Genomic DNA, 25,699 nt, shown 5'->3' with positions numbered 1-25,699 from the left:
CTGACCCTGCTAAGAAATAAGGCTAAGTAGGACACAATGTGTTATTGATAGACCCATACTATCTCTCAATGGTCCCTGCTTCTATTTCTAAGTGATCATAAATGTTCTTGAAATATTGCTGGGAATCAAAATCAAACTTATTTGCATATAATTAAGTTAAGAAGATGGGGGAAAGAGGAGTGATTCACAAATTCCAAGAGTCAAGAAGGAAGGGCAATGCAGAAATGGATTAGCCTTAATAGCAATCAGTCACCTCAATCTGCAGTTGTGAAAGAAAAAAAGGAAGGGTTGATAAAAATCTAAAGAAGATTTTGAGGTTGGAGGCAATAGGGTTGGGAGGAAGAGTATAGAAATGAGAAAGCATATGACAAATGATCATGAGATTGTGAAAACAAAAGGTGAGATTGATGATTGAGCAAAAAGGGATAATTGTAATAAGAGTTAGAGGCTTAAGAAGATTTATAATAGGGAGCCAATAGGAAATGAATAGAATGTCTGTCGTGTAACAAAGAAGGCCCAGGTGAGGTGAGAGAGAATATACATTTGTTAATGCCTCCAGTAGGATGGTTTTGTGCCTTCTTCATCAGTGTTCAGTTGGGAAAAAGGGCGGTGGGGAGGGGGTGGTGGACTCTAGCCTTCTGGTTCCATAGTCAGTGATTTTTTTTTCTCCCATTAAACCACATTGAATGAGAAGGTCATCATGGAAGGACAGCACCTCAGCACCCATTCATCACTATAACAAGAAATATTATTTCAATCTATTCATACATTTCAAATTTTGTAACTATCATGAAGTTGATGGACAGATTCATACTGTTAGAGCTTCTCTCCATTAACACGTATAATTGACAGCTGCTGATATTGCAGGACCAAGTCACTACAGTATTTCTTTTTTGAAGAAAGTGTTAGAGTAATTGGATGAATATAAATGATATGTTAAATACCTTGTCCTTGAACTATTTTCATAATTCTAGTGAGTATATTCTTTCCTGAAGTTTCCTTTTCCTCTTCTAGATTCAGATGCGTTTTCTGATGGTCTGGTTTCAAAAGAATTTAGCTTATTTTGAAAGTCTTTCTCTGTATTTTCAAAATTAGGAACAAAAAGTAAGGCACAATCTCTAGACTTAAGTCTAGAGGACTACAAATTCCTAATTGCATATAACAAAAGTTTTTTAAAGGAGCCTAAATTAGTATTTTTTTCATTTGATTTTCAAATACCCTACAATGTTCTCTGATTATTAGATATTTTTTTCTGCAACTGGCCATGTTTCATCAAATAGACCCTATGCTAAGAAACACTGGGCCATTTCCTTTGCTTTTTCAAATTACTTTAAGAGTATTCAGTAGAATTGTCTTTCACTATGGACATGTGTTTACTTTTTTTTTCTATAAGAATGGAAATTTTATTCAACTCAATAAAATATTAACTACCTACTACGAGTAATAAAGTGTCTAGATGTTGGGGAATGTAAGACCAAATGAAACACTGAGCTTACATTCCATTGGAAAATACAACATATTTTACAAGTAAATCAACAAATCAATAAGCATTTTCAAGACTGTTTTAGACATTATGGCAAGCTATACAGTACAAATACAAGTAAAAAACTAAAGTCCCTGCCTTCAAAGAGCTTACCTTCTAATAGGGGAGACAATACAAAAAAGAAAATAAAAAGTGTGGGGGGTCATGATGTATTCCTGAGGAATTCAGCCTCAAGAGTTGACTTTCCTGAGTTCCTTCCTTAAAAGGAGGTTCCGAAAGGAGCCCTCCATTCTCCAATCAGAGGGAGGGATCCCAGGGGCAGAAAATACTTAAAAGATGTGAGATCCAGCAAGTCAATATAATTTCAAGAAAAAAGTACAAATAACTAGAAAGATTAGGAAAAACCTCTTGTATTAGTTGACATCTGAGATGTATTTTAATGAAAGATGGAAATTCTACCAGGGGATATGGAGGGAATGTGTTCTAGCCACTGGCAATGGCAGATGGAATATCATGTGTGGGGAGTAGTTACCAGACCAATTTGATTAGAACAGAGATCACATGAAGGGGAATAAGATGGAAAATAAAACTAAAAAGGTAGGTGGGAGCTAGTCTGTTGAAGCCTTTAAGTGCCTGGCTAAAGATTTTATGTTTTGTCCTTGAGGCAATGGAGAGCCATTGAAAATTCATAAGTCTGCTCATAACACAATCATGTTGAATATTTCCATGGGAAACACAAAAATTATCACCAGCAATAGATAGAAATTTTTCATGGGAGCCAGTGAAGCCATAGAAAATGTGATTCAGATTTTTCAATGGGAAGAAAAAGGAGTCTCACCAAAAATCATAACATTAGACTAGTGTGAAGCATTCAGAGCATACACAAAGTCCTTAGAGTACTTTGTGATTGCAAGGATTCTATGGATTCAGTCATAGAAATCACTCTTCCCTTGGGAATCCATACAGCCTTTGATCTAATGTGTTTACTTTTAAATGAAACCAAGGAGAAAAGAAAAAAGCAATTTTAGATTTTATTGTATAAATACCTGAAAATTGAAGGTGTATGAGAATTATAATCACTTAATTTCTCTAGTCAGTGTGTTGAAATGGATTAGATTAACACTGTCCACTTGAGAAAGATAATATGGACATTCCAAGTCATTAGATGTAAACACCGAGTTAGTACCCTGGATACCTTAGAATCAGCTGGAGTCAGGATAAGCAAAAGTCCTTGGTCTTTATTCTTGGTCTTTAGGGGTAGAAGTGAATTGGATGGATGCAAGATCTCCGTGACCTTCCTTCTTCGTCTCCCACCCAAAAGTGACTCTGGCTAGTCCTACTCCACCCCCTAGACCCTCCTACAATTCTCTATATACACCAATTATCGAGCCAGAACAAAATAATGGGAAGGGCCATTTTCCAAGCATATGCTAAGAGAGTATTATCTAATCGGTAATTAGCCTTAAGTGCTCGGTTGTCCATTCCATGCATCAACTCAGATTTTCAGCCCTTTACATCTCTCACTTTCTTTTGTTTTAGAACACAGGTGGTCATGCCATCCCTGACCTTTCAGGGAGGTGAGAATCTCAAAAATGAGGTGATCACACCCCCTTCCCCTGACTTCTCAGGAAGGGAGGTGAAAGCACTAAAAAGGAGATGATCACGCCACCCCCCTGACATCTCAGGAAGAGAGATGAAAAGCACCAAAGGGAAGTGGGGGTTGATAGCGGGTTTCTGGGCTGAAGGGTCTTATTAGAAACAAGTATGCACAAACCCATCAGCATGGGAGGTATTACACAAGCACATAGCAATAACGCACAGGCTATTAGTGATGACTCTCCCCTACAGTCAGTGCAGGCTCGATGTGGTGTAACAAACATGAATTGTACATGCAAGTCATGATATAACAAACAATATAAATCAACATGGTATTGTTTTTTCCAAAGATTTCCAGAAGTCCTAGAAGGAGGGTATATAAACAACAGTCACACATACGCTTTCTTCAGCAGCCAAGACATAGTCCAAAACCAATCTATTGTCCATTGCTTCACGTGTCAGGGAATCCAATGATCCCCACAAGTTTTTGAAATCCTGCAACAGTCTTTTTATATGTTAGGGAATCCATGCTTCCTGCAGATTTTGAAGTCCTGCAACAGTCTTAACATTTCTCAGAAAATCCAGTGATTCCTGAGGGTTTTCAAGTCCTACAACAATCTTATGTCTCAGAGAATCCAATGATTCCTGAGGGTTTTCAAGTCCCACAACAGTTTTATGTCTCAGAGAATCCAATGATTCCTGAAGGCTTTCAAGTCCTACAACAATCTTATGTTTCAGAGAATCCAATGATTCCTGAGGGTTTTGAAGTCCAACAATTTTCTATGTCAAAACGCCATAACTGCCACGCTCTTTCAGTGGTGGGCACAGTCAGCAATGGAACCACCCGATATTTCTTGGGTCTTCTCCTTCGTTTCAAGGGTCTGCTCCATCTCTCTGCAATGGACAAGGCGAATACGGCTCGTTGGCACCCATCTGATTCCTTCTCCAACTGTAGAGATACAAGCAAACCCTTTCCCCCAAGCAATTAACCTATTTGGTCCCTTCCAGTCACACTTTCTGGGTCTCTCCACATCACCTGGCGATTATCTAAAGATAGTGGAGCTGCTTGCACTGGACACTGCCCTTCTGGTGGGTTATAAAACCTGTCTGCCGGAGCCAGTGCATCTTTGTCAAAAATCAAGAAGTTAATAGTATAAAGAGCTAGATTTAGAAGCTCTCTAGGGTTACCTGTGGCTCCCCCTTTCTTTTGTTTTTGGAGCAGCATCTTAATGTCTCTGTTTCTCCTCTCTACTATTGCCTGTCCTTGAGGATTAAAGGGTATGCCAGTGGTGTGTAAAATCTTATACTGTGCACAAAAGTGTGCAAAATGTTTGGAGGTGTATGCAGGACCATTGTCTGTTTTTATTGCTTATGGCACACCCATAATTGCAAATGCTTGAATAAGGAACTCAGTGACCACTCGGGCTGTCTCTTGTACTGATGGTTTTGCAAAAGTGAATCCTGAAAAGGTGTCTACCACAACATGGATAAAAGACAGACGACTGAAAGATTTATAATGGTTCACATCCATTTGCCAGATTTCATTGGGTCTCAAACCACAAGGGTTCTTCCCTGGAGGCAGTGTAGGAGCGTGGAAAGGAAGACAAGCTGTACAGGCTTTTACTATGTTCCTTGCTTCCTCTATTGTTATTCCAAATTGTAAATGTAAAGCTCGAACAGCCTGATGATATTTAAAATGAAATTCCTAGGCTTCTTGAAATAAAGGAGTATTGGCCAACATGGTTAAAAGGCTATCTGCCTTTGAATTGTCATCAAAAATAGGACCTGGAAATCCACTATGAGAGTGGACATGCAAGATATAAATCTTGCCTGGATGCTTTCTCACTTGCTCTAGAAGTTCCTTAAAGAGCTGATATGTATATAAGAGGCTACAAATTTTATTTGGGCTGTGGCAATTCTTTGTACCACACCTATTGAATAGGCCGAATTAGATATTATATTTATGTCTCCTGGATAGTAAGTAAGAGCTAGAATGATCGCATACAATTCATTCTGCTGAGTGGACTGAAAAGGCGTTCTGACTACTCTCTTTATAGTTTAGTCACGAGAATATACAGCACAAATATTATGTTTTGATGCATCTATAAAGATAGTTTGTCCTTTAAGAGAAACTTTAGAAACTTTTTCTTCAAGAATCCATTGCCAATTATGTAATAGTCTGGTTATCTTTAATGGAGACTTGTGTGTAAAATTCGACCCGTAGCTAATAAAATTTGCCACTCTGGGATGGTTTCACAGCATACATTAATTTCTGCATTAGTATAAAAGGTGTATATCTTGTCAGGTCTTATCCCAGATAATAACACTGCTCACTTAATGGCCTTTAATAAAATTCTAGCCACAAGCACTGGGTAAGGAGTAAGGCTTTGTTCTGGTTGTGCCAGGAGGTTCACCCATTCTATCACACTGTCTCCTTGATGAAGGACTGCTGTGGGTGCCTCTCGTGTAGCAAAAACTGATATTTCCAAGGGTTTTTGAGTGATTCTTTCAACCACATTGGATAAAGCCAGTTCGATTTCTTTCAAAGGCTCTTGAGCTTCTTTTGTCAGCTGGCATGGTGAGTTTAAAGCACTGTCTCCCCTAAAATGTCATATAATGATTGCAATTGATAGTCAAGCCAAACACTAGATGCATCCATTGGATGTCTCCTATCTATTTCTGAAAGTCATTTAGCTTTTCTGTTCTTAAGGAAAGTTTTTGTACTGTAAGCACCTTAGGGTATACTTCATATCCTAAATATTGAAAAGGACCATGTCTTTGAATTTTCTCTTCAGCTATGTACAATTTGTAGTATCTTAGTGTTTCTATGGTCTTTTGTAGACATGCTTCTAACATTTGCTCCTTAGGTGCACATCCCAATATATCATCCATGTAATATAATAACATAACTTTTGGAGATTCTTTTCTTACTGGAGTAAGAGCAGCAGCAACATACATTTGACACACAGTAGGGCTATTTTTCATTCCCTGTGGCAAAACTGTCCATATCTTTTATAAGGCTCAGCTAAGTTAACGCTGGGCACTGAAAAGGCAAATCTTTTCATATCCTCCTTATCTAGAGGGATAGAATAGAAACAATCCTTAATGTTTATAACTCAAAAAGGCCATTCTCTAGGCAATTGAGTAGGAAATGGAAGTTCAGGCTGAAACATTCCCATAGTTTCCATCTGTTCATTTACCTTTCTTAAATCAGTCAATATTGTCCATTTTCCAGATTTCTTTCTTACAACAAACACTGGGGAATTCCAAGGATTTAGAGAAGGTTGTAAGTGTCCTTGGTCAGGTTGCTCCTGTACTATATCTAATAAGGCTTGAATTTTATCGCTATCTAAGGGCTACTATTCTATCCACACTGGTGTATCAGTTTTCCATTGGATAGGAACAGGTGAAAGTGTTGGCCAGCTTTTAACAGCAACCCTGTCTAAAAAACCGAAGTACTCATTTATAATCCTAATTGTTGTAAAACGTCTCTTCCCCACAGATTGATGGGTATTTTTTCAACTATAAAAGGAGTAAAAACTCCTGTTTCACCTTCTAATATCCATCTCAAAGGGGTAGTACTAACTTCAGCTGCTATTGATCCTCCTACGCCAGACATGTAGGTGTCTACTTTAATCTTTGGCCAGTGACTGGGCCAGTTGGCATCTCTAATGACTGTACGATCTGCACCTGTGTCTACCAATCCTTCTAATGGTAGGCCATTTATATAGATCGTGAGCATAGGTCAGTCAGCTGTTACAGCTGCTGTCCAATATATTCCTGGATTTTGTGGTCTGGAATCAGAATCTGGTTGATAAGTCACACATTGTCTACCTGTATTAGAGACTGGCATATTATCTACACATTCCCCAGTTTCCCACATCAGTGTATGGATGGACACTGTTTTGTATGTACTTTCAGGAAGTGAAATGGTCAAGCCTACTGTGCCTGGAGGCAAGGGATCCATAGGCTGGAGAGGAACAGATTTCACTTTTTCCAGGGGGTATCTCAGTTGTCCCAACTGTATACAACTCTATTCTCCCCAATTGTAATCCCCTTCTCCCATCAGATGGCTTCCTGGCTGATTGGTCATGTCTGGGTACTGGATTTCTAGGCACTCTCTGGGTGTAACATCGGCTGTCATCATACCCCAAGTGTTTTTTTGCTTGGGGCCCTGGGGCTGGGCCCCTAATCCCGTTTCCCTGAATCAGTCTACATTCTGATGTCCAATGGAAGCCTCTGTTACATTTTGGACATGGAGTTTTGGGTCTTGTTCTCCCACCTTGATTTCTCACTCTGTCTCTATACCAACATTGAGCTTTCAGATGCTCTACTTTACCACACTGAAAGCATTGATGAGTATCCCTGGAAGTCCCTTGACAAAAGGGACCCTGTCTTCCCATGTTCGGATCTTGAAAAGTCTGCATCATAACCTGGCCATAAAAGGTATTTGTGCACACTGTGGCACAGCATCTTATGATCTCCTCTAAAGGAGCATCCTTGCATAGTCCTACTATAATTTGTCTACAAACCTCATTAGCATTTTCTTTAGCAAGTTGCCTTATCATAATTTCTGTTGCTGCATTTTCACCAGTAGTTCATATGACAGCTGTCTACAAACATCCCACAAAATCAGCAAAGGGTTCATTTCATTCTCATGCTGTTTTTGTGAAGGGTTCTCTCTTGTTGTTTTTATCAGGGAGAAATGCCCATGCTTTGATAGCAGCAGCAGCAATTTGCACATATGCTGCTATGGGGTAATTAATCTGTATTGAAATGTCTGCATAAGAACCTATACCTTTTAGTTGGTCATAGGTGATTGGAGGATTAACTCCACTATGACTAGTTTGTTGGGCTTGTATCCTACAGAGCTCACTATATTCAGAAAGCCACAATAGGTTTTGTCCAGGTTCTAAGCATATCCTTGCTGTAGATTTCCAGTCCCTAGGGATTAAGACTTCATAAGCCAAATTCTGTAATAACATCTTAACATAAGCTGATGTAGTCCCATAAAGAGTGCAAGCCTTTTTCAGGCCTTTGAGGATTTCTATATCAAAAGAAGTATATCTTCTACTTTCCTGACTTGAAGAGTTAAACTGTTGAATCACAGGATACATTCCTAGTTTCAAATCAGCTATATCCTTCCCTTCCTCTGTGGCTTTAAGTACTGCCTTTTGCAATCTACTCATGGGAGTGGGTGATTGCTGGGGAGAAGGTGCTGGTGATATCACTGTCTCTCCCTCTACTCCTCCTCCCTCCATCCTGGAAGGTAGAATTGATGGGGACGTGTCAAGGACCTGCTCCATAGGCGGGGTTGAAGCTGCCTTGAACCTTATTTAATTCCTCATGCCCTCTGGTGATAATGGCATTAATCTGTTTTTTGTCTTCCTCTTTTTCCTCACACTTTCTTATCTGGCTGTTCTTAAAACTTTTCTTTTTTCTATAACTTGCAGGATTCTTTAAGGCCAGTTGTATTATGTTGTATATATAGATTGTTTCCTTGGAAATTGAATGAGGACCTTTATCATTGTAGTGTTCACATAGTTGATTTCCTACCAGCTTCCAATTATCTAGCCCTTTATCTCTTCTTCCTTTAAGAACCAAGGGGACATGCGTTCTAATGTACCCAAGAGTCTAGTGATCTGCACCCAAGTTACAATTAAGCCTTGTCCCTTGATCAACTTAAGTATGCTTTCTATAGTGCCCCAATCAGGGCGGGGGTAGTAGTGGGGCTGGGATGGGGAAGAATCTTTTCCTAATATCTGCCCCATTTCAGCTAGAAAAGGTTACTAGTTTAGCTCTTAACAAAGTAAGTTCTCTGTTTGTCTATCAAAATATTCACCCTATTTCCTGGTCACTGGGGACTTCTTCAGTGAAATTAGGGTCCTTGGTCCACAGATTGGGCACCAAATGTAAAGATCGAGTTAGCACCCTGGATGCCTTAGAATCAGCTGGAGTCAGGATAAGCAAAAGTCCTTGGTCTTTAGGGTTAGAAGTGAAGGGAATGAATGCAGGATCTCCACGACCTCCTTTTTCCTCCTCTACCATGAAAGTGACTCTGGCTTATCTTCACTCCCTAATCCTTCCCACAATTCTCTGTATACACCAAAAGATCGAACCAGCACAGAATAGTGGGAAGGGCCTTTTTCCAAGCATATGCTAATAGAGCATTGTCCAATCAGTAATTAGCCTTAAGTGCTCGGTTGTCCTACCTCAGTGCATCAACTGAGATTTTCAGCTCTTTACAGTTAGATATTCTTACTCTGATTATATCTAGATAAACAGAATAGATAACTCCCTATCCAACTGCCTTCCAATAGAAACTGGTGTGAAATTGGTGTGTATATAGTATTTACATAGCATTTTAATGTTTATGTAGTACATTACTAATGTAATTTGATTGTCTATTCCTACTTGTAATAAAGTATAATTAATCTGTTATTTGGATATCTGATAACATTTTTCAAAGGTTTTTGACTCTTTTGCTATTATGAATCCATTTCAGTTTTGGGGGTGGGGAAAGACTGGATTTGAACTCATGTCTCCATGTTCTTTCTATTCTGTGACTTGTTTCTTTTTAAAAGAAACTTGATTTTCCTAAGATGGGGAAATCAGATGAGAATGCATGGCAATAAGATAGACTGTGAATTGCCATATAAGAGGAATAAAATCAGTTTGGCTGAGCCATAGACCAAAGAAGTAGGGAAGTTAGGGCTGGATTATGAAGGATTTTAAAGATGGTGAGGGAATAGAGAGAGAAAGATAGAGAAGGCAATAGGATAGGCAGTTTGTTAAAAATAATAATAATAATAATACAATGACGCTTCTACAGGGCCCAGTGGAGAAGCATAATAGAGTTGGATAAGATTGAATTGGATAAGAATGTAAAGACTAATGTCAATGTCTATGGGGGAGTAGCCAGGGAGGCCACTGTGGTGGAAGCAGTCTATGGCCCAAATAAGAAACCCTGTGAATGGAATCATGGGACAGTATATATTTTATGCCATAATTCTCTCCATATGATAGATGAGAAAAACAAAGCTCAGAGGTCATTCAACTGATGAGCGTCAGAAGTGGGATTTAAACATGGGTTCCTCTCAGGCTGAGGTCCAACACTTTCCCTACTTCCTCACACTGCCATTGCATTAATATCACATTAAATGTGCTGCTTTCATTAGGAAACATCATTAAAACGACTTCAAAGAAAATAGTTCCCAATTTTTTTTTTTTTTTTTTTTTGGTAATGACATTTCTGGCTAGTTGAATCAGTCATCAAACAGGAACATCTGGTCATTGAGGCAGATTAAAATAGGAATTACGTTGGCCTATGTCAGACATCTTTCTAATTTTTCAGTGAAGGGGGAAAAGGGGTCCTGCAAACCCAAGCTTATTTTGCCCATCAGTTCCTCAATTTTAAACCCATATGTATTTTGAAGGAAATTTAATCCATATGTTTCTGAGTCACTTGTGCTTAAGTCATTAAAATGTTATTCCCTAAATGTAATTTTATGTTTGAAGCACTTTTAAAAATATATTTTTAGTAAATTTTCATTTTTTATAATATTCAATCTTTCAGGATTTTGTGCGTGTGGGTTTTTAAAAATCTATTTAAATACATTGTAGATCATCTTAACACACATCCTGTGGTGAGACACAAAGAAAATACCAAAAGCTGGGGAGGGCCCCCCACTACTGAGGGTGGGGAGCACTTCCAAGAGAGCCAGCTTCTATTCTGAAAAGTTCACAGTCGCAGTTTCTCTTTTATTCCTTTATCACATCCTGGGTTATAGTTAACCTGGCCATTTTCTCTCACAGATGGGAAAGACTCTTACAGGGAGCATAAACAAGGCTGCCATCTCCAAGGACTTGTGTCCGTGAGAGGTAGAGGGGTCATTGAGGGCCAAGGCCTCTCTGCTGTAACTCTCCCAGTTACAAGATGAGTAGTGAAAAATCCCCTTAAGAGCAGGAGCTCTTAATCTTTTTTGTATTTACATTTCCCTTTGCAGAATAATGTGCACAAAATAAAATGTATAGTATTACAAAGGAAACCAGTTATACTCAAATTCAGTTAATGGGTGTGTATAATATGTATGTTGATATTATAGTTATACATATGCATATGTAAATGTGCACAAGTATATAATACACACATGTAGGTATTGTATGTTACATGTGCATGTATATATATACAACTGCATAGGCATATATATAGCAGTGCATTTATATATGTATGAATATCTACATTTAAATGTGTTTATATAGAGACAGTACATGTACACATAAATTTAATTGTGTTTGTATCTATTGAATATACATGTATTCTATTAACATGTACATATACGCGTGCATTATTATATAATATGTGAATATTGTGTATAGTGTATATACATATCATGGGTATATATTATATGTATGCATTTCTGTTTTACGTGTTTGTATAGACACATATGCATGTAAACTGATGCATATTATATTACTGTAATATATAATGTGTATATACATATATATTTTGCATGTATATGTATATTTATCTATACAAATGCATAAGTATATATTATATGTACATATACACATGCATTGTTATATTGTGACACACTAACATGTCTGTTTATATGTGTTTACTCATATATACATATGGGTATATATTAAATATGTAGTGTATATACATTGGTGTATATTGCATTGCATGTATATGTGTATTTATTTGTATTATATGTGATCTATGCATGTGTGTAGGTATGTTGCAATTCACATTGCTCATGTATACTTTATGTTTACATATACATATATATTATATTGCAATGCATGCACTGTATTGTATATACTCAATGTATACTTGTGTAGTTACATAAATAAACATTTGTGTGTGTGTGTGTGTGTGTGTGTGTGTGTGTAAACACACACATGTTGGGTGTGTATTCCCAGACCTCAGGTTAAAAACCCTTGCTCCTAAAGGTTCTACAGATTTGTGTGCTTAGACCAACACCTGGGATTGTGTGCATGGGACGCCTTTCTAATGGGATGAAGGGTAGCCTGGACTGACATAAGCCTTTGAAAGTTTCACTAGAGACCTTGAACATCCCAAGTCCGTCTGTGCAGCAGGTTGTCAGCTGGATCTGAAAGCACACGGAGACTCTCGGTGAGTGAAGGTCGGTCTCCACTTGGAGAGCCACTCAAAGCTCAGGGCCTTCCCTCCACTGACAGTGTCTGTACCTTGTCTGTGCGTAGTAGTTGTCTCTCCTGTTAGTCCGAGAGCTGCTTAAGGACAGAGATTATTTTGCCTCCTTGACATCCTCAAGTCTTAGGCTATTGCCCGATACAGATGAATGCTTCCTTGCTGACCGCTAGGCTTTAGCAGCTTTCAAATTTGCAATGTGCCCTCTTCCCAGGTGTCCTTGAGACAGAGATAGGGAAGATAAGGGCTGCTGGCTCTTTTAGAGATGAAGGAATTAAGATTCAGCGAGGTTAAGAACCTGGACTCAAAACCAGGGAGTCTGTCTAACTTTCTTTCCGTGACAATTCATAGTGTGATAGGATTTGATCACGATCAGATGGCTGGAGCAGAAATTCAGGGAGGCTGTAAATGACTTCTCAAAGACCACACAGGAAGCCTTTGGTGGAGCTAAGAGCTTTCTTTTCCAAGACCGTCCCTTTTAGCCCCTCTCCAAAGTTGCTTCTCGATGCCAGCTCCTTTTCTGTGATAATATGGTTGAGTTACAAGAGCAATTGGATATTAGGATATAGTTCTTGGCAGTTCTCAGAATTGTCTTTTGATCGGCCATGATCTCAGCCAGAGTCACGATTAAGTGTCCATTTTAAAGAAAAATATTTACTCCACAGGGCTTTGGAATAGTGTCTCAGGCATGTGGGATCATTTTAGCTATGGATGCTCCGAAGTTCTGGAGTATTCTGTTCATTTAAAGGAAAAGGGGGTCCTTTTGGTGGAGTTTTAAGAAGTCTGATTGTTAACTGATCTCGGGCATTTCTAAGCTATGCTCTCATTTTAGTAAGATTTTTATTTTATATACAACAAAGATTTCCTCTTGCTTTCCAAATAGGCCTTTAATATATATCTCCCTGCTCTACTGCTTAATGACTTTGAGAACACTCGTAGGTCATTCACTCGATCTTTCTGAGCCTCCGTCCTAACACTTTACAAAGTGGGGACAATAATACTTCTGCTCTCTCCTTCATGGGCTTGTTGTAAGGAAATAAAGCACATTGCAAATCTCAAAATGCTATGTAAAAGGTAAACAGTTTATGTTATTACTTTAGAATTCTTGATTTTCGGAGGAGATTAAACCAGGGACCTATTTTGTTGGCAAATGAAAATAAGGAAATAGCACAAATTGTTGAGGGAGACCTCAGTCCTATTAGGTAGGCACTATTTTGTCTGGTAATAGAACAGGTAGGGATCAGGAAAATAGAAAAGATACGGACAAATTGATTCCAAGAGTGGAAAAGGTACAGCTATTATGCCCCCTTCTCTACTTCTCTCTTCCCCAATACTTTCTCATAATTCTCTATTGAAATGAGAAAGGTTGGTTTTCATGTTCTTTCGATCCATCAGAACTAGCCTGTACCTCAGGTTATAACTCCCCAAAAGTATGTAAAGAGATTTCTTTCCCAGGAATCACTTTGGGGTCCAATATTTCTGAGCTTAGGCAAGAGTGGAAGACCCTCCTTTTTATCCCTTGTGTTTTCCATAAGATCAGCCCACATTTTTTTTCCAGAAAAACTATCTATCTGATGATCTCCTTGGTGCCATTTTTCCTGTGAATTTCCTTATTGGCCATATACCCACCCTCTATTCAGTTCTACCACATATCTCTTCATTGGCCTTTAGGTGATCTAAATTATTTCTTTAGAAAACAATGGCCTGTGGCTTGTAGCCAGTATTAAAAACCATCTTCTTCAAAATGTCCTTAAGTGACTTCCCATCCTTCCCCCAAATTCATCTGAACCCATTAACGTCAGTCAGCTATATGGAAGAAGTGTACAGGGGATAGCATAATGAATAAAGCACTGGGCCTGGAGTCAAATTTGGTCTCAGACACTTTCTAGCTGTGTTTGCTGTCTTGTGAGGATGATGTAAGGATACACATATGTGTATATGTGTATACATACAAGTGTGTGTGTATATAAATGTATACAATATATATTATGTGTGTATATAAATGTATACAATATATATTATGTATACATATTTAAATGCATACAATATATTGTATATTTCATTGTACATACCATGGGCAGATATAAGATAGATAAGTAGATATTAGCATGGGGGGAGAAAGACAGAGACAGAAAGAGAAAGAGAAGGGAAGGGGGAGAGGTCCATATTTTTTGGTGGACTCCATTCTTGGTAAGACAAAGAAAAGGGAATAAATATCAGTGTAGCGCACCTACTCTGTCCCATGCACTGTATTAAATGCTTTTTACAAATATCTCATTTGATCCTTACAACAACCCTACAAAATAAATAACTATTATTATTCCTATTTATAGTTGAGGAAACCAAGACAAATAGAGATTGAATGACTTAGCCAGGCTCACACAGGTAGTAGGTTTCTGTGGCCAAATTTGACTCTAAACCCATTGCTTTATTCACTGTATTATGCCCTATACTCTCACTGTGTGGTGGGCAAAAAACAGTCCTTTCCTTATTAGTTGCTTGGCTATTTATAAATAGCTAGTTATTTATGTGATTTCTATATCTATACACACACACACATATATATATAATGTATGTATTCATGTGTGTGTATATATACATGCATACATATACACAATGTGTGTGTATATATCTATCAGTATATTATATTGTATATGTCTTATGTTGATATAAGACATATGAAGTGTAAATGAAAATAATCAGGAAGGGAAAGACTTTAGTAACTTGGTGGAACCCGAAAGGCTTCCTGCAAAAGATAGGATTTGAACTAAGTCTGGAAAGAGCCAGGGTTGCTATGAGACAGAAGTGAAGAGGCATATTATTCCAGAAATGGAGGATGTACTTTGCAGTACAAAGGCATAGAGGTAAGAGATGGAAGATCATATTCCAAGGAATTGCACAAAGGCCTGTGTAACTGGATCATGGAGGGAAGTCATGGATTAAAAAGCGGAAAAAAGTAGGAAGGTGCCAGATTATGAAGAGATGTTTTTAAATCGAATATTATTTTATCTTCAGTTCTGCATTCTTCCACTTCTCCCATCCATTGAGAAAACAAAATCTGTTGTGTACTTGTACAGTCAAGCAAAATAGAACTTTTGCTACATTTGCTACATTAGCCATATCCAAAAGAAAAAATATATATTTCAGTCTGTTCTCTTAATCTGTCTTTTGTCCATCATCTCTTTCTTTGGAGGGAGATAGCATTATGAAGAACGTTCAATGATCTATTCAATGAAGAACGTTTCTATTTGATCTATTTCTGTTTCTGTTGAAGGCAATGACTTGCTACCATTTAGACAAGTCACCTTGCCAGCCAAGTGGAGGATAAGTTGAAGTGGGGAAGAGACCTGAACCAGGAAGACGAGTTAGAAGAACTACTATTATAGTAGTTAGTGATAGAACCCTGAGCCAGAATTATCACTATATGAGTGGGGGAAAGCTGATGCAATAAGCAATATTGTAAAGGTATAAAAACAACGAGATTTGGCAATGAACTGGATACATGGGGTGAGTGAGAATTGAGTATGACATATTGTATCATGGATGAATAGCCATCAAAAAAAAAAAAAAAAAAAAAAAAGGTTGAGGAAGAATGTTTCAACAGAAGACAGGGTTTGAAAAGAGAAAAAATTCAGAAGGAGGCAATTGATAGCATCACAAGTTGCAGATAATTCAAAGATCAGGATTGTGGAGGGAAAAAAGCTTTTCAATCTGACAATTAAGAGATCCCTGGTAACTCTAGAGAAAGGAGTTTGTTGGAAATCAAATTATAAAGTTTTATAAGAGATTTTGAGTTGAAGAAGTAAAGACATCCATTGTGATGAGTTTCTTAAGGGGTTTTACCTTGAAGGGGAGGAGAAAAGTTGAATAAGAGTCATTGGGGATGATCAGATTAAGTATGATTTTAGATGTGGCTCTAAGCAGTGGAAAAGAAGCTGATAGAAAGGAGGAGATTGAAGGTTAGTGAGAGAATGAGGATGATAATAGGGTGCAGTTTGCTGGAAAAGGTAGGAGAGGACAGGATCAAAGTCATTCATAGAAGAGTTGACCTTGGCAGGGAGAAGGCCACATCTTCATCTGAGACTGGAGTGAAGAAACAGATGGGGGTGAAAGAAGTTTGAGTGATGTTAGATCAGAAGGAGAAAAAAAGGAGTCTCTGTGAATGGATTTAAATTTATTATTATTATTTTTGATGAAACATGAATAAGGAGATTGAGGAGAAGGAAGAAAATTGGTAAAAAAAAAAAAAAAAGTTAGCAAGGGTGAATATTTAAAAAAACATTTTGCATACAGTTTGAAAATAAAAAGCTGCTATTAAAAAAAGAATGATGCACTGAGAAAAGATCATGATAAGATAAAGGAATCTCAGACTTCATGTATTCAAAGGGAGTATTTTACATGATGACAAAGTCAAAGAAATGATCATCTCTCTATGTAGTTGAGATGGAGTAAATGAATAGTCAGGAAGATTGAGTAAGTTGAGGAACTAGAACATTTTGTCTTAGTATCCTGAAGTCCCCTAGTATGAGGGCAGGAGATGGAGAGAAGAGCCAAACCCTGATTTCATTGAGGAAGAAGAATGTCTTGAAGATTCATAAATATTAACCATCAGGATCTGAATTTGTTGATAAGTTTGGAATAACATGAATCTCAAAGGAGGGAATATTGCTTAGTGAAGATGGAAAAAGGAAGATTTGTAAGTGCCATTGGGGAGCGAAGTGTAATCTAACTTCCCAATTATGAACATTGAGACAGGGTATGAAAGAAAGGATATCCATTTTTGAAAAAGAGTAGCTTGGGAAATACTTTCATTAAAAGGATGCTTTGTCTTGGGGAGGGCCAGAATCCCTCAAAGTGCAAAAAGAAAGGGGTGTAGGGTGAACAGGAATTAATGGAGTTAGTATTCCAGAAGGCACAGAAGGGAGAGCAAGGAAGTCTGAAGAATAACATTCAGTTAGCATGTCGGGGAAAAAAGGGGAGGCAGGGGGGATTGGGAAAGGGAAGAAGAGAGAGAGAAGTAGATAAGCATGAGAAAATGGTTTGGGGATGGACTTTGTACACTGGCAGCCAAAAGTTAAAGATCACTGGAATGGGATGGATAAAAAGGATGAAGATTATGTTAACTAACAATTTAGTAGCAAACCCAGTATCAGTAGGGAGGGAGAAGTTTCTTGAGAAAGGCCTGTAATAAAGGTCCTTCCTTGAGGTTCAGCCTCCTGGCAGATGGAGATAAAGTCCTATGAGACCCAAGGAAGCTGCCAACAATAATGTCATATTCTGTTATTGACACGGATTTGAAATATTCAAGTATACTTTCTTTATTTAAATCATCTTCCCAAATCTGAAGGACATTGGAGCCATGATTAAACAAACTTAAAACTTTTAAAGATTTTTGCTCTGTTGGAGACTCCAAACCTTTCAATTTTGAAATGAATATATAACCCTTGTGGATCTTAAATTGAACCTTTGGCCTGGTTTACTGGATGCCAGAATGAATGTGATATCTTGTACCATATCTATGAGTTGTTGAATGGCCCTAGGGTCTGTTAGGTGGGTGGGAAACTTCAGCCCAAGAACTGAGTTCATGCTGCTGCTTTTTATTAGAGTTTAACCCCCAAGATTCCCTTTTTAAAGAGAAGATTGGATTAGCACTTTCATTTCAGTTGGAAGCCTTTAAAAGGTAGGATAAATTCATCTTTTCTTGAGATCTGTCATGTGCCTACCTCTGGGTGCCTGGTGCCCCAGTTTCGGCAGACATCCAATGAATGCACTTTTTCATCCAAGTTTAAATTTTACCCAGTACTGCATGTAACTGTTTGAGTCAACAGTTGGGATCCAGTCTTGTCAGACTTCCATGCACTATGCTCTACCTAAAGTCCCTGGCAGTTCTGAGGGTGGTTTGCCGTCAACTGTTGATCTTAAATTAATTTTGAAGTTGGCTGAGCCCTTTGGTCCACTATTGAACCAGGTGGGAGGACAAGTCAGTTGAGGAACACAGAATTCTTTGATGGAAGATGAGCTGCCTGCCAAATGCACGTTTGAGTATTTGTGGCCCAGCTTCAAAGACTTAATAGAACTTTTCTAATCGAGTCATGTTATTTGCAGTATGCAGCTTGACTGACAAGTGCTTTGTGGGCAGCAAAACAATTTTAGAGTTTTTTTTTTTTTTTTGGCTTCTAAGAATGGTGAAAGAATTTATTACTCTTGTGGTAGAAAAGGCAGTGCAGTTAGCATCCAGAGAGACCTGTGTTCTAGTCCCAGCTCTGTGCTTTCCATGTGACTTGAAGGAAATTATTTTACTCAAAAAGAACTAAATCCCATTTCCCTTACCATCCTATATAAGATTACCATTCAATGCAGTAGCAACTTTATTTTTTAATTCTTTTATAGTAATCAAAATATTCCTCTTTTTAAAAAATTAGTTTAGTTTTAACATTTTTTTTAAATTCTGAATACCAAATTTCCTCCTTCTCTCCAGTCTCTTCCCCACCTATTGAGAAGGCAAGCAATATGATACCCATTATGCATGTGAAGTTGTGCAAAAACATATTTCCATATTGAGGGAGAGTGAGAAAAATAAAGAAAATGAAAAAAATATGCTTCATTCTGCACTTAGAGTTCATAGCATAGGTTAATAAAGCAGTCTAGACAAGAGATGAGGGCCTGAACTTGGGTGGTACCCACACAAATAGAGAGAAGGCAACAGATGCTGTGAGAACTAGAATGAATTCTCATTGGCCTTAGGATCATATAATCAGTCCTACAGTCTCAGAGTTGAAAAAGGATCTCTCAGGTCATATAGTCCATTCCATTACTTGAAGCAATAATCCTTCCCAGAACATCCTTGGCAGGTAGCTGTGTAGTTTTAAGATTTCTAGTGACTAGGAATGCACTGCTTCTCTACCTCAGGAGAATTTGGGGGATGGTGTTTCTTTTATCAAGCTGTTCTTAGGTTTGCTATTTTGAAATCAACTATCTCTTTTAAATCATCTCTCCTCCAAACTCATAAAGTAGTATTAAAGCATAAAATTTTGAGTCCAGACACTTAGGTTCCAATCCTGGCCTGACTTTTGCTACCTGTGGAACCCTAGGAAAGAAATTTCATCTCTCTGATCCTGAGTTTCCTCTTATGTTGAATAGGAGTTAAATTATTTATGTCCCTTGCCTCACTAGGGTATTGTATGTAAAGTGATTGTAATTTGAAAATGCTCTTTGAACTAGAGGAGGAAAGCTGGATGGGTTGACTTCAGGAAATTGAAAAGCTCCTTTAATGACCCCTAATTTCTTCTAGACACAGAGGCTTATTTTTCTGGTACCAGTGTTAAAGTAGTCTTATATGGCAGCTAGTCACAAAATGCTGAAATTTTTTAAGGAATTACATCATTGCTTGAGAGGAACATGGTGGATGTGACCAGTATGTAGCATATAACAAATAAGGAACTTGGAAGAATTGGAGAAAAGGACCATCACTGGGGAAAAATCAGAATGAAATAGACGGTTTGTTCAAATGACTAGAGCAGGAGGTAAGAGACATACAACCAGAATATTCTAGTAGTGTCCTTTGATGTCAAGAGAAAAAGGCCCTTAGTAGACTTCCTGTGACAAACTCGAAAGGACAAGGACAAGAATTGCACATAGTCAGATACCTTAGGTGAAAATATGCAGTGCTTAGAGGACTAAAACATTGGAATATTCAAGTTGTTATTTTTCAGTCATGTCCAATTCTTCATGACCTTATTTGGCATTTTCTTGGCAATGATACTGGAATGGTTTGCCAGTTTCTTCATCAGGTTCATTTTACAGATGAGGAAACTGAGGCAAACAGCATTAAGTGACTTATCGGGGTCACACAGCTAGAGAGTATCTGAGATTAGATTTGAATTCATGAAAATGAGTATTCCTGATTCCAAGCCCAGTGCTTTATTCACTGATGCCCATAATGGCTATTGTGCAACCTAGATGGGACATGAATCCATAATTCCTAACTACAGAAGCTGAGACTTTATTTTCCTGATATTTTAGTTTAGTGCTATCCAGATGTCAGTTGTGACTTAATTTTGAGTGCTCTTAAAATACATATACCACTGAGAACTGTTTTCAAAGGGTTGGTTCAGGAACCCCTAGCAGTACCCAAGTCCCTCTTAGACCTTTCATGAGATAAATGCTATTTTCATAATAGTACTAATATATTAAATATATAGTATATAATACATATTATATGATATATATATATACATAAATATAATCGATATAAACAATAACTCTTGGGGAAAGGGGTCCTTAAATCAGAGGGTTTGAGAACCACATGTTCTATAATCCCAGGTAGCTAAGTGGAATAACAGAAAAAGTACTGATCTGGAGTCAGGACCAGAGTTCAAGTCCAGACTTGATGAGGTTCTGCAAAAGGAGTTGTGGGAACCCCTTTGGTTGGTGTGGAGGTCCTTCTTAAAGGAATTTATGAACCAGAAAAGCTAGACTGTAAAAAGAAATTTATTATTGGCATTGGGAAGTCGGCCTTTACTATACATGAATAGAAAGACTAATTTCATTGGTGGCAAGGTCCTGACAGAGAAGTGAAGTTTCTAGTGGAGGAGTCCTACCAGAAAGAGAGAGAATATTTCTAGCAGAGAAATCCCGACAGAGGTGAATGCAGTCTTAGAAGGGAAATAGGTGAGAAAGATAAAGAAGGGTAACACTGAAAGAGAATATCATTTCAGTGGGCAGAAGTTGAAGCTGAGCAAGCTACTTTAAGCCTTCTGCAAGGAATGAGCCCCAAGTTGCCTCTTTTTATCATTGAAACCTTGGCTAGAAGCTGGGGGAAGCTCTTGATGGGGGCTGGGAGCAGTTTGAGCTGGAATCAGAATAAAAAATCTTGGAATTGAATAAGTGTCTCTGGGTTAATTTCCAGCTCAATAGAGTTGGAATCTCCAGTTCCAACTAAGTAGGAGTGGTGCTGTACTCAACTAGCCCCACCTAGATAACAGAATGAAACCACTTTATCTTGATTCCCAGGGGAGAGTTTAGCGTTCCCCCCAAAGTCAGAGAAGAGAGAGAGTTTCAGGGCTCCCCTTGTCAGACTCAGACATTTGCTAGCTGTGTGATCCCAGGCAAGTTATTTAACTCTTTTTGCCTCAGTTTCCTCATGGGTAAAATGAGCTGGAGTAAGAAATGGCAAACCATTTCAGTATCTTTTACAAGAAAACCCCAAATGGAGTCCCAACTGAAACAATTCAACAACTTATAATATTGTATATATCATTTCAAATACTGTTGTTCCATTAATGCAGCCTGAGATCACATCATTCTTGGCACCCTATTAAATTATGTAGACTTTAAGTTTACAACCAGAAATTGTCCAATTGTGTATCCCTTATTCTGTATTTGTGTAACTGACTTTTTGAATACAAGTATAAGATTTACATTTATTTGATGATTAAAATTTCATCTTATTGAATGTAGTAGAAAAAACAAAACACAACACTGGAATTAGACTGAAGTTCTAACCCTGCTTCCTTGATTTTCAGTTTGTTTTGTTTGTTTGTTTGTTTGTTTGATTATTTTGATTGTTTTTTGGTTTTTTTTGGCTACTCTATCCTTAGATTTAGAGCTGAATGTGACCTTCAAGGTCCTCTGGTTCATTGGAAACAGATTCTGAGAGGTTGTCTCTTGCCCCAAGTTACACAATAATAAATGACAAGGCCCCATTTCAAATCCTCTGATTCCAAATTTCTCTCTCATTCTATTATACTTTGCTACAAACTTGATGAGATTCTGAAAGTAAAATACATCTATACCTATAAATGTGCTTTCCACCTCTATGTTCCATGCTGAGGGTAGATTCTCTCCAATTATAAATATTTTATCAAAAGGGGGAGGAGAAATTCTGAAAAGATCCATGAGTACATTTATACTGAATTAGTTCAAATCCCCTTCCATACTTTCCCTTAATAGACAATTCTTTGTGAAAAACTTGTTTTAGAATGAAATATTATTTTCTTTTAAAATTTTTAACATTATTTTATTTTCCCAAATGCATTCAAAGATAATTTTCAACATTCACCTTTGCAAAACCTTATGTTTCACATTTTTTCCCTCTCTCTCACCCTCTTCCCTCCCCAAGACAGGAAACCATCCAATATAAGTTAAACATTTGCAGTCTTCTAAACATATATCTATATTTGTGTGACAAAACTTTTCACTCACACTTCAGAAGAGACACAGGCAAGTGTCCATCATCCAAACTACACTTGTAGTCTTCTTAAGCCTTCCAGAGCTCAGCTGTTACTACTTTCAGGATCCCAGGATTACCTGCACCCTGAATGATAGTGCCCTGAAGGAGGACTTAGATAAAAGGACATTTCATTCTTTATAGTTTGGCAAGCAGGTTCATTAAGGTTCTTGAAGTCCCCTTCCAGGCAAAAAGCTATTTTGTAATAGTCACTGTTTGCCATTCTGCTGAGAGGGGTGAATGAGGACAAACCAGGATGAATCTTATATCTTATTTTTCTCTCTTGGTATTGTTGGCAGCGGATGGCTCACCTGGCCTCTTGGTGTTTATCCTGGAGGGCAGGAACTGTATCTTCTGTGTGTTGGATGCACTGCTTGGTAAGGTATCTGGAACAGTGTAGGCAATCAGCCCATGCCAGTGATCTCTGATAACAGTGTTTGTCTTATAATTTTACTTTGTACTTTTTTTCTATTCTTTCTATTATTAAGGGGAAAAAAAGTCCAGAGTTAGGTTTTCCTAAAATTCAGATAGAGGATTTTGTTTTCTTTCTCTTTCTTTTTCTTCTATTTTTTTAAATAAGATCTACCGTTTTTTGAAAATGAATAATAGGAGTGATTTTGGTCTGGTCTCCATTTTTCTGTCTTTTCTTCAGTCTTTTGCTAAAGCAGTTGTTTCATCCTAGACGATGATCTGCTATCTTGTTCTTTATATTTTCTCATTGTTTAGGAGAATCCTAGAATCCTAGGATATCAGAGTTGAGGGGACCATTACGGTTTTTTTCCAAGAAAGTGTAAAGTGTGGCCCAGAAAGGTAAAGAAATGATTTTCCCTAAGTCACACAGCTAGCTAAGTAGCAACATTTAGGGCCCATATCATTCCCACCACCCCTCTATAGCATGAAAGGTATTTGATCTCCCGACTTGGATTCTTTCCTTTTTTTTTGTAACATGTTAATGTAGTCATGGCTTCCTAACTACCTCCTTTCTTCCCTTGTAAACATTAAGATGAAGTATATTTTTGCTTTGATTTTCAGCCTTTCCCGCCCTCTGTGTGTCCAGAATAGCTGGCTAGAATTCATGAGAATGCTATGTCTTCAGATGTTTATAATCTGAAAGAATCCCTTATGGTTTTTATAATAAAACTTCTTGAATGTCGGTATTTTTTATGTTGGAAAGGCACACCAAGTTCACAATACAGCAATTACAATGTAATGCATTATGTATAATTTGTACCATGCCCAGGAGCAATTTGTGAACTCTGAAATACTGTCCTGGCACTCTGGCATAATTAGCAGGATCAAACGTCGTTAGCAGAAGAATTGCAGTATATGTCATAGGAGGTAAATAACAGTCAGGAAGGGAGCTTAAGTTTTGATAGAGACGGGCCGACCCATATGGTGCATGGTTCCAGGGCTTGGTTCCTCAGACCCGCACATCAGTCAGATACCCAGATGCCTTCATCCATCTTCTAGGGGAAAGAAACCTTTTAGATTTGACTGGGCTTGCTTTCCCAGCGGGAATCACTCCATTGTTGGGAGCTTGGGAGTTCTGTCTTTGAAATTTAGCAGCACTGCATTTATGGGCTTTCCTTCTGATAGTACTGTCATAAACGTGAAAAGTTTCCTTTTTTTTTTTTTTCCTTCTGAAGCAGGGTAATGTAATTTTATAAGGGAGGGATTGCCGCATCAAGTGAAAGGCAATTTCTCTGTGTGTTGGAATTTTTTTTTTTTAACTCATTTCTTTTTTCTACACAGTATTTAAAGCTACAGATGACTCATGGAAATGTGTCCTATTTAGAACAGTCATTGGCTGGCAGCCCTTCTTGCAGGTTTGCCCTTCCCTCTTTTTTTCTATACCAGGATAAATGCATGAAAATAACATCTTGCCCTGTTTGCATTTCCTGCTTCATATACTGCCTTTCTAATCAGAGAATAAGCCTCTCAATGCTATAACTTAAACCACAACTGATGACTGCCCTTTTTCAAGCTCATTCTCTCTTTCTTCCTCCTTCTCCTTCTTCCTTCTTCTCCTTCTCCTTTTTCTTCTTCTCTTTTCTCCTTTCTTCTTTTGGTTCTTCTTTCTTCTCTTTCTCCTTCTCCCTTCTCCTTCCTTTCCCTTCTCCTTTTTCTCCTCTTCTTTCTCCTTCCTTCTGTTTCTTCTTCCTTTTCCTTCTCCTTCCTCCTTCTCTTTCTCCTCCTTCTTCTCCTTCTCACTGTCTTCCTTTTTTTATTCTCCTCCTCCTTCCTTTTTCTGCTGTTTCTTCCTTCTCCTTTCTTTTCCTTTTCCTCCTCCACCTTCCAAATCCTTCTTCTTCCTTCTCCTTTTTCTCCTTCTCTTTCCTTCTCCTTCCTTTTCCTTCTCCTCCTCCTTCTTTTCCTTTTCTTCTTTCCTCTCTTTCTCTTTTTCTCTTTCTTTCCCTCTCCCTCCATCCCTCTCTCCATATATCTATATAGATATGGAAATACATATCTAGACAAATACATGCGCATTCATATATATCCATACATCCATGTATTCATGTATGGAGAAAAAAAGCTGGGCCATAGATGTACTTTTTGCAGTCTCCTACTGCATCCTATCAATTGATGTTGTCTTCTCTGTGAATCCTCCATCCCTTTGATATAAATTGCAAATATACTTAATTGTTGACATGTCATCTCTCCTATAAAACTATGAATTCCTTTAGAGCCAGGATGTTTTTGTCTTTCCCATGAAGCTATCCTCACCTACAAGGAGTTTTCAGTGAAATAGTATAGTCAAGCACTTGTAAATTAAAAATAAGATTTAAAGAGAATAAATCAAAGGAAGAAGGGGGATTCTATTAGGTGGAGTTGAGGTGAGGAACAAGTGCATTCCAAGCAGAATGGTGGCCAGTGGAAAGGCTTGTTTCATGGGTGAATGACAAGGAGACCAGTTTGACTGTATATAGATGATACAATAAGAGACTGCAAAATTGGTTTGGAACCCCCAAAGTAAAGGATTTTAAATGCTGAGCAGATGAGTTTCTATTTTATCCTAGGAACAGTTCAGGGAGCGGCTTAGGCATAGGTACTTAAGGAAAATCTATGGCAGTACACAATGATTTGAAGGAGGGAGGTCACCTGGGAGGGTGCTGCTGTACTCTTGGAGACGGGCAGTGTTTTGAACTAAGGTAAGAGTTGTGTGTACAGAGAGGAGCCAGTGAGGACTGAGGTAAGTGTGAGATCCTAGGAAAGGCAA

General features: G+C 38.1%; 1 protein-coding gene across 5 annotated transcripts in view; it reads left to right on the top strand.

The window, feature by feature from the left end:
• RHBDD1 (rhomboid domain containing 1) overlaps positions 1 to 25,699 on the top strand; it is a 183,233-nt gene that overhangs the window by 134,004 nt on the left and 23,530 nt on the right. For 3 of the 5 annotated variants that reach the window (XM_051983440.1, XM_051983442.1, XM_051983439.1), the window contains one exon: positions 24,235 to 24,308. The exons of the other annotated variants lie outside the window; for them this stretch is intronic. In XM_051983440.1, the coding sequence (XP_051839400.1) occupies positions 24,235 to 24,308 (74 nt within the window). The remainder of the gene's footprint in view (positions 1 to 24,234; positions 24,309 to 25,699) is intronic. 5 annotated transcript variants of the gene reach the window in all.

Source organism: Antechinus flavipes, chromosome 3, assembly GCF_016432865.1.
Source record: "Antechinus flavipes isolate AdamAnt ecotype Samford, QLD, Australia chromosome 3, AdamAnt_v2, whole genome shotgun sequence".
Taxonomy (NCBI): domain Eukaryota; kingdom Metazoa; phylum Chordata; class Mammalia; order Dasyuromorphia; family Dasyuridae; genus Antechinus; species Antechinus flavipes.
The sequence above is the reverse complement of the archived record's forward strand: the minus strand, read 5'-3'. Positions and strand labels throughout refer to the sequence as shown.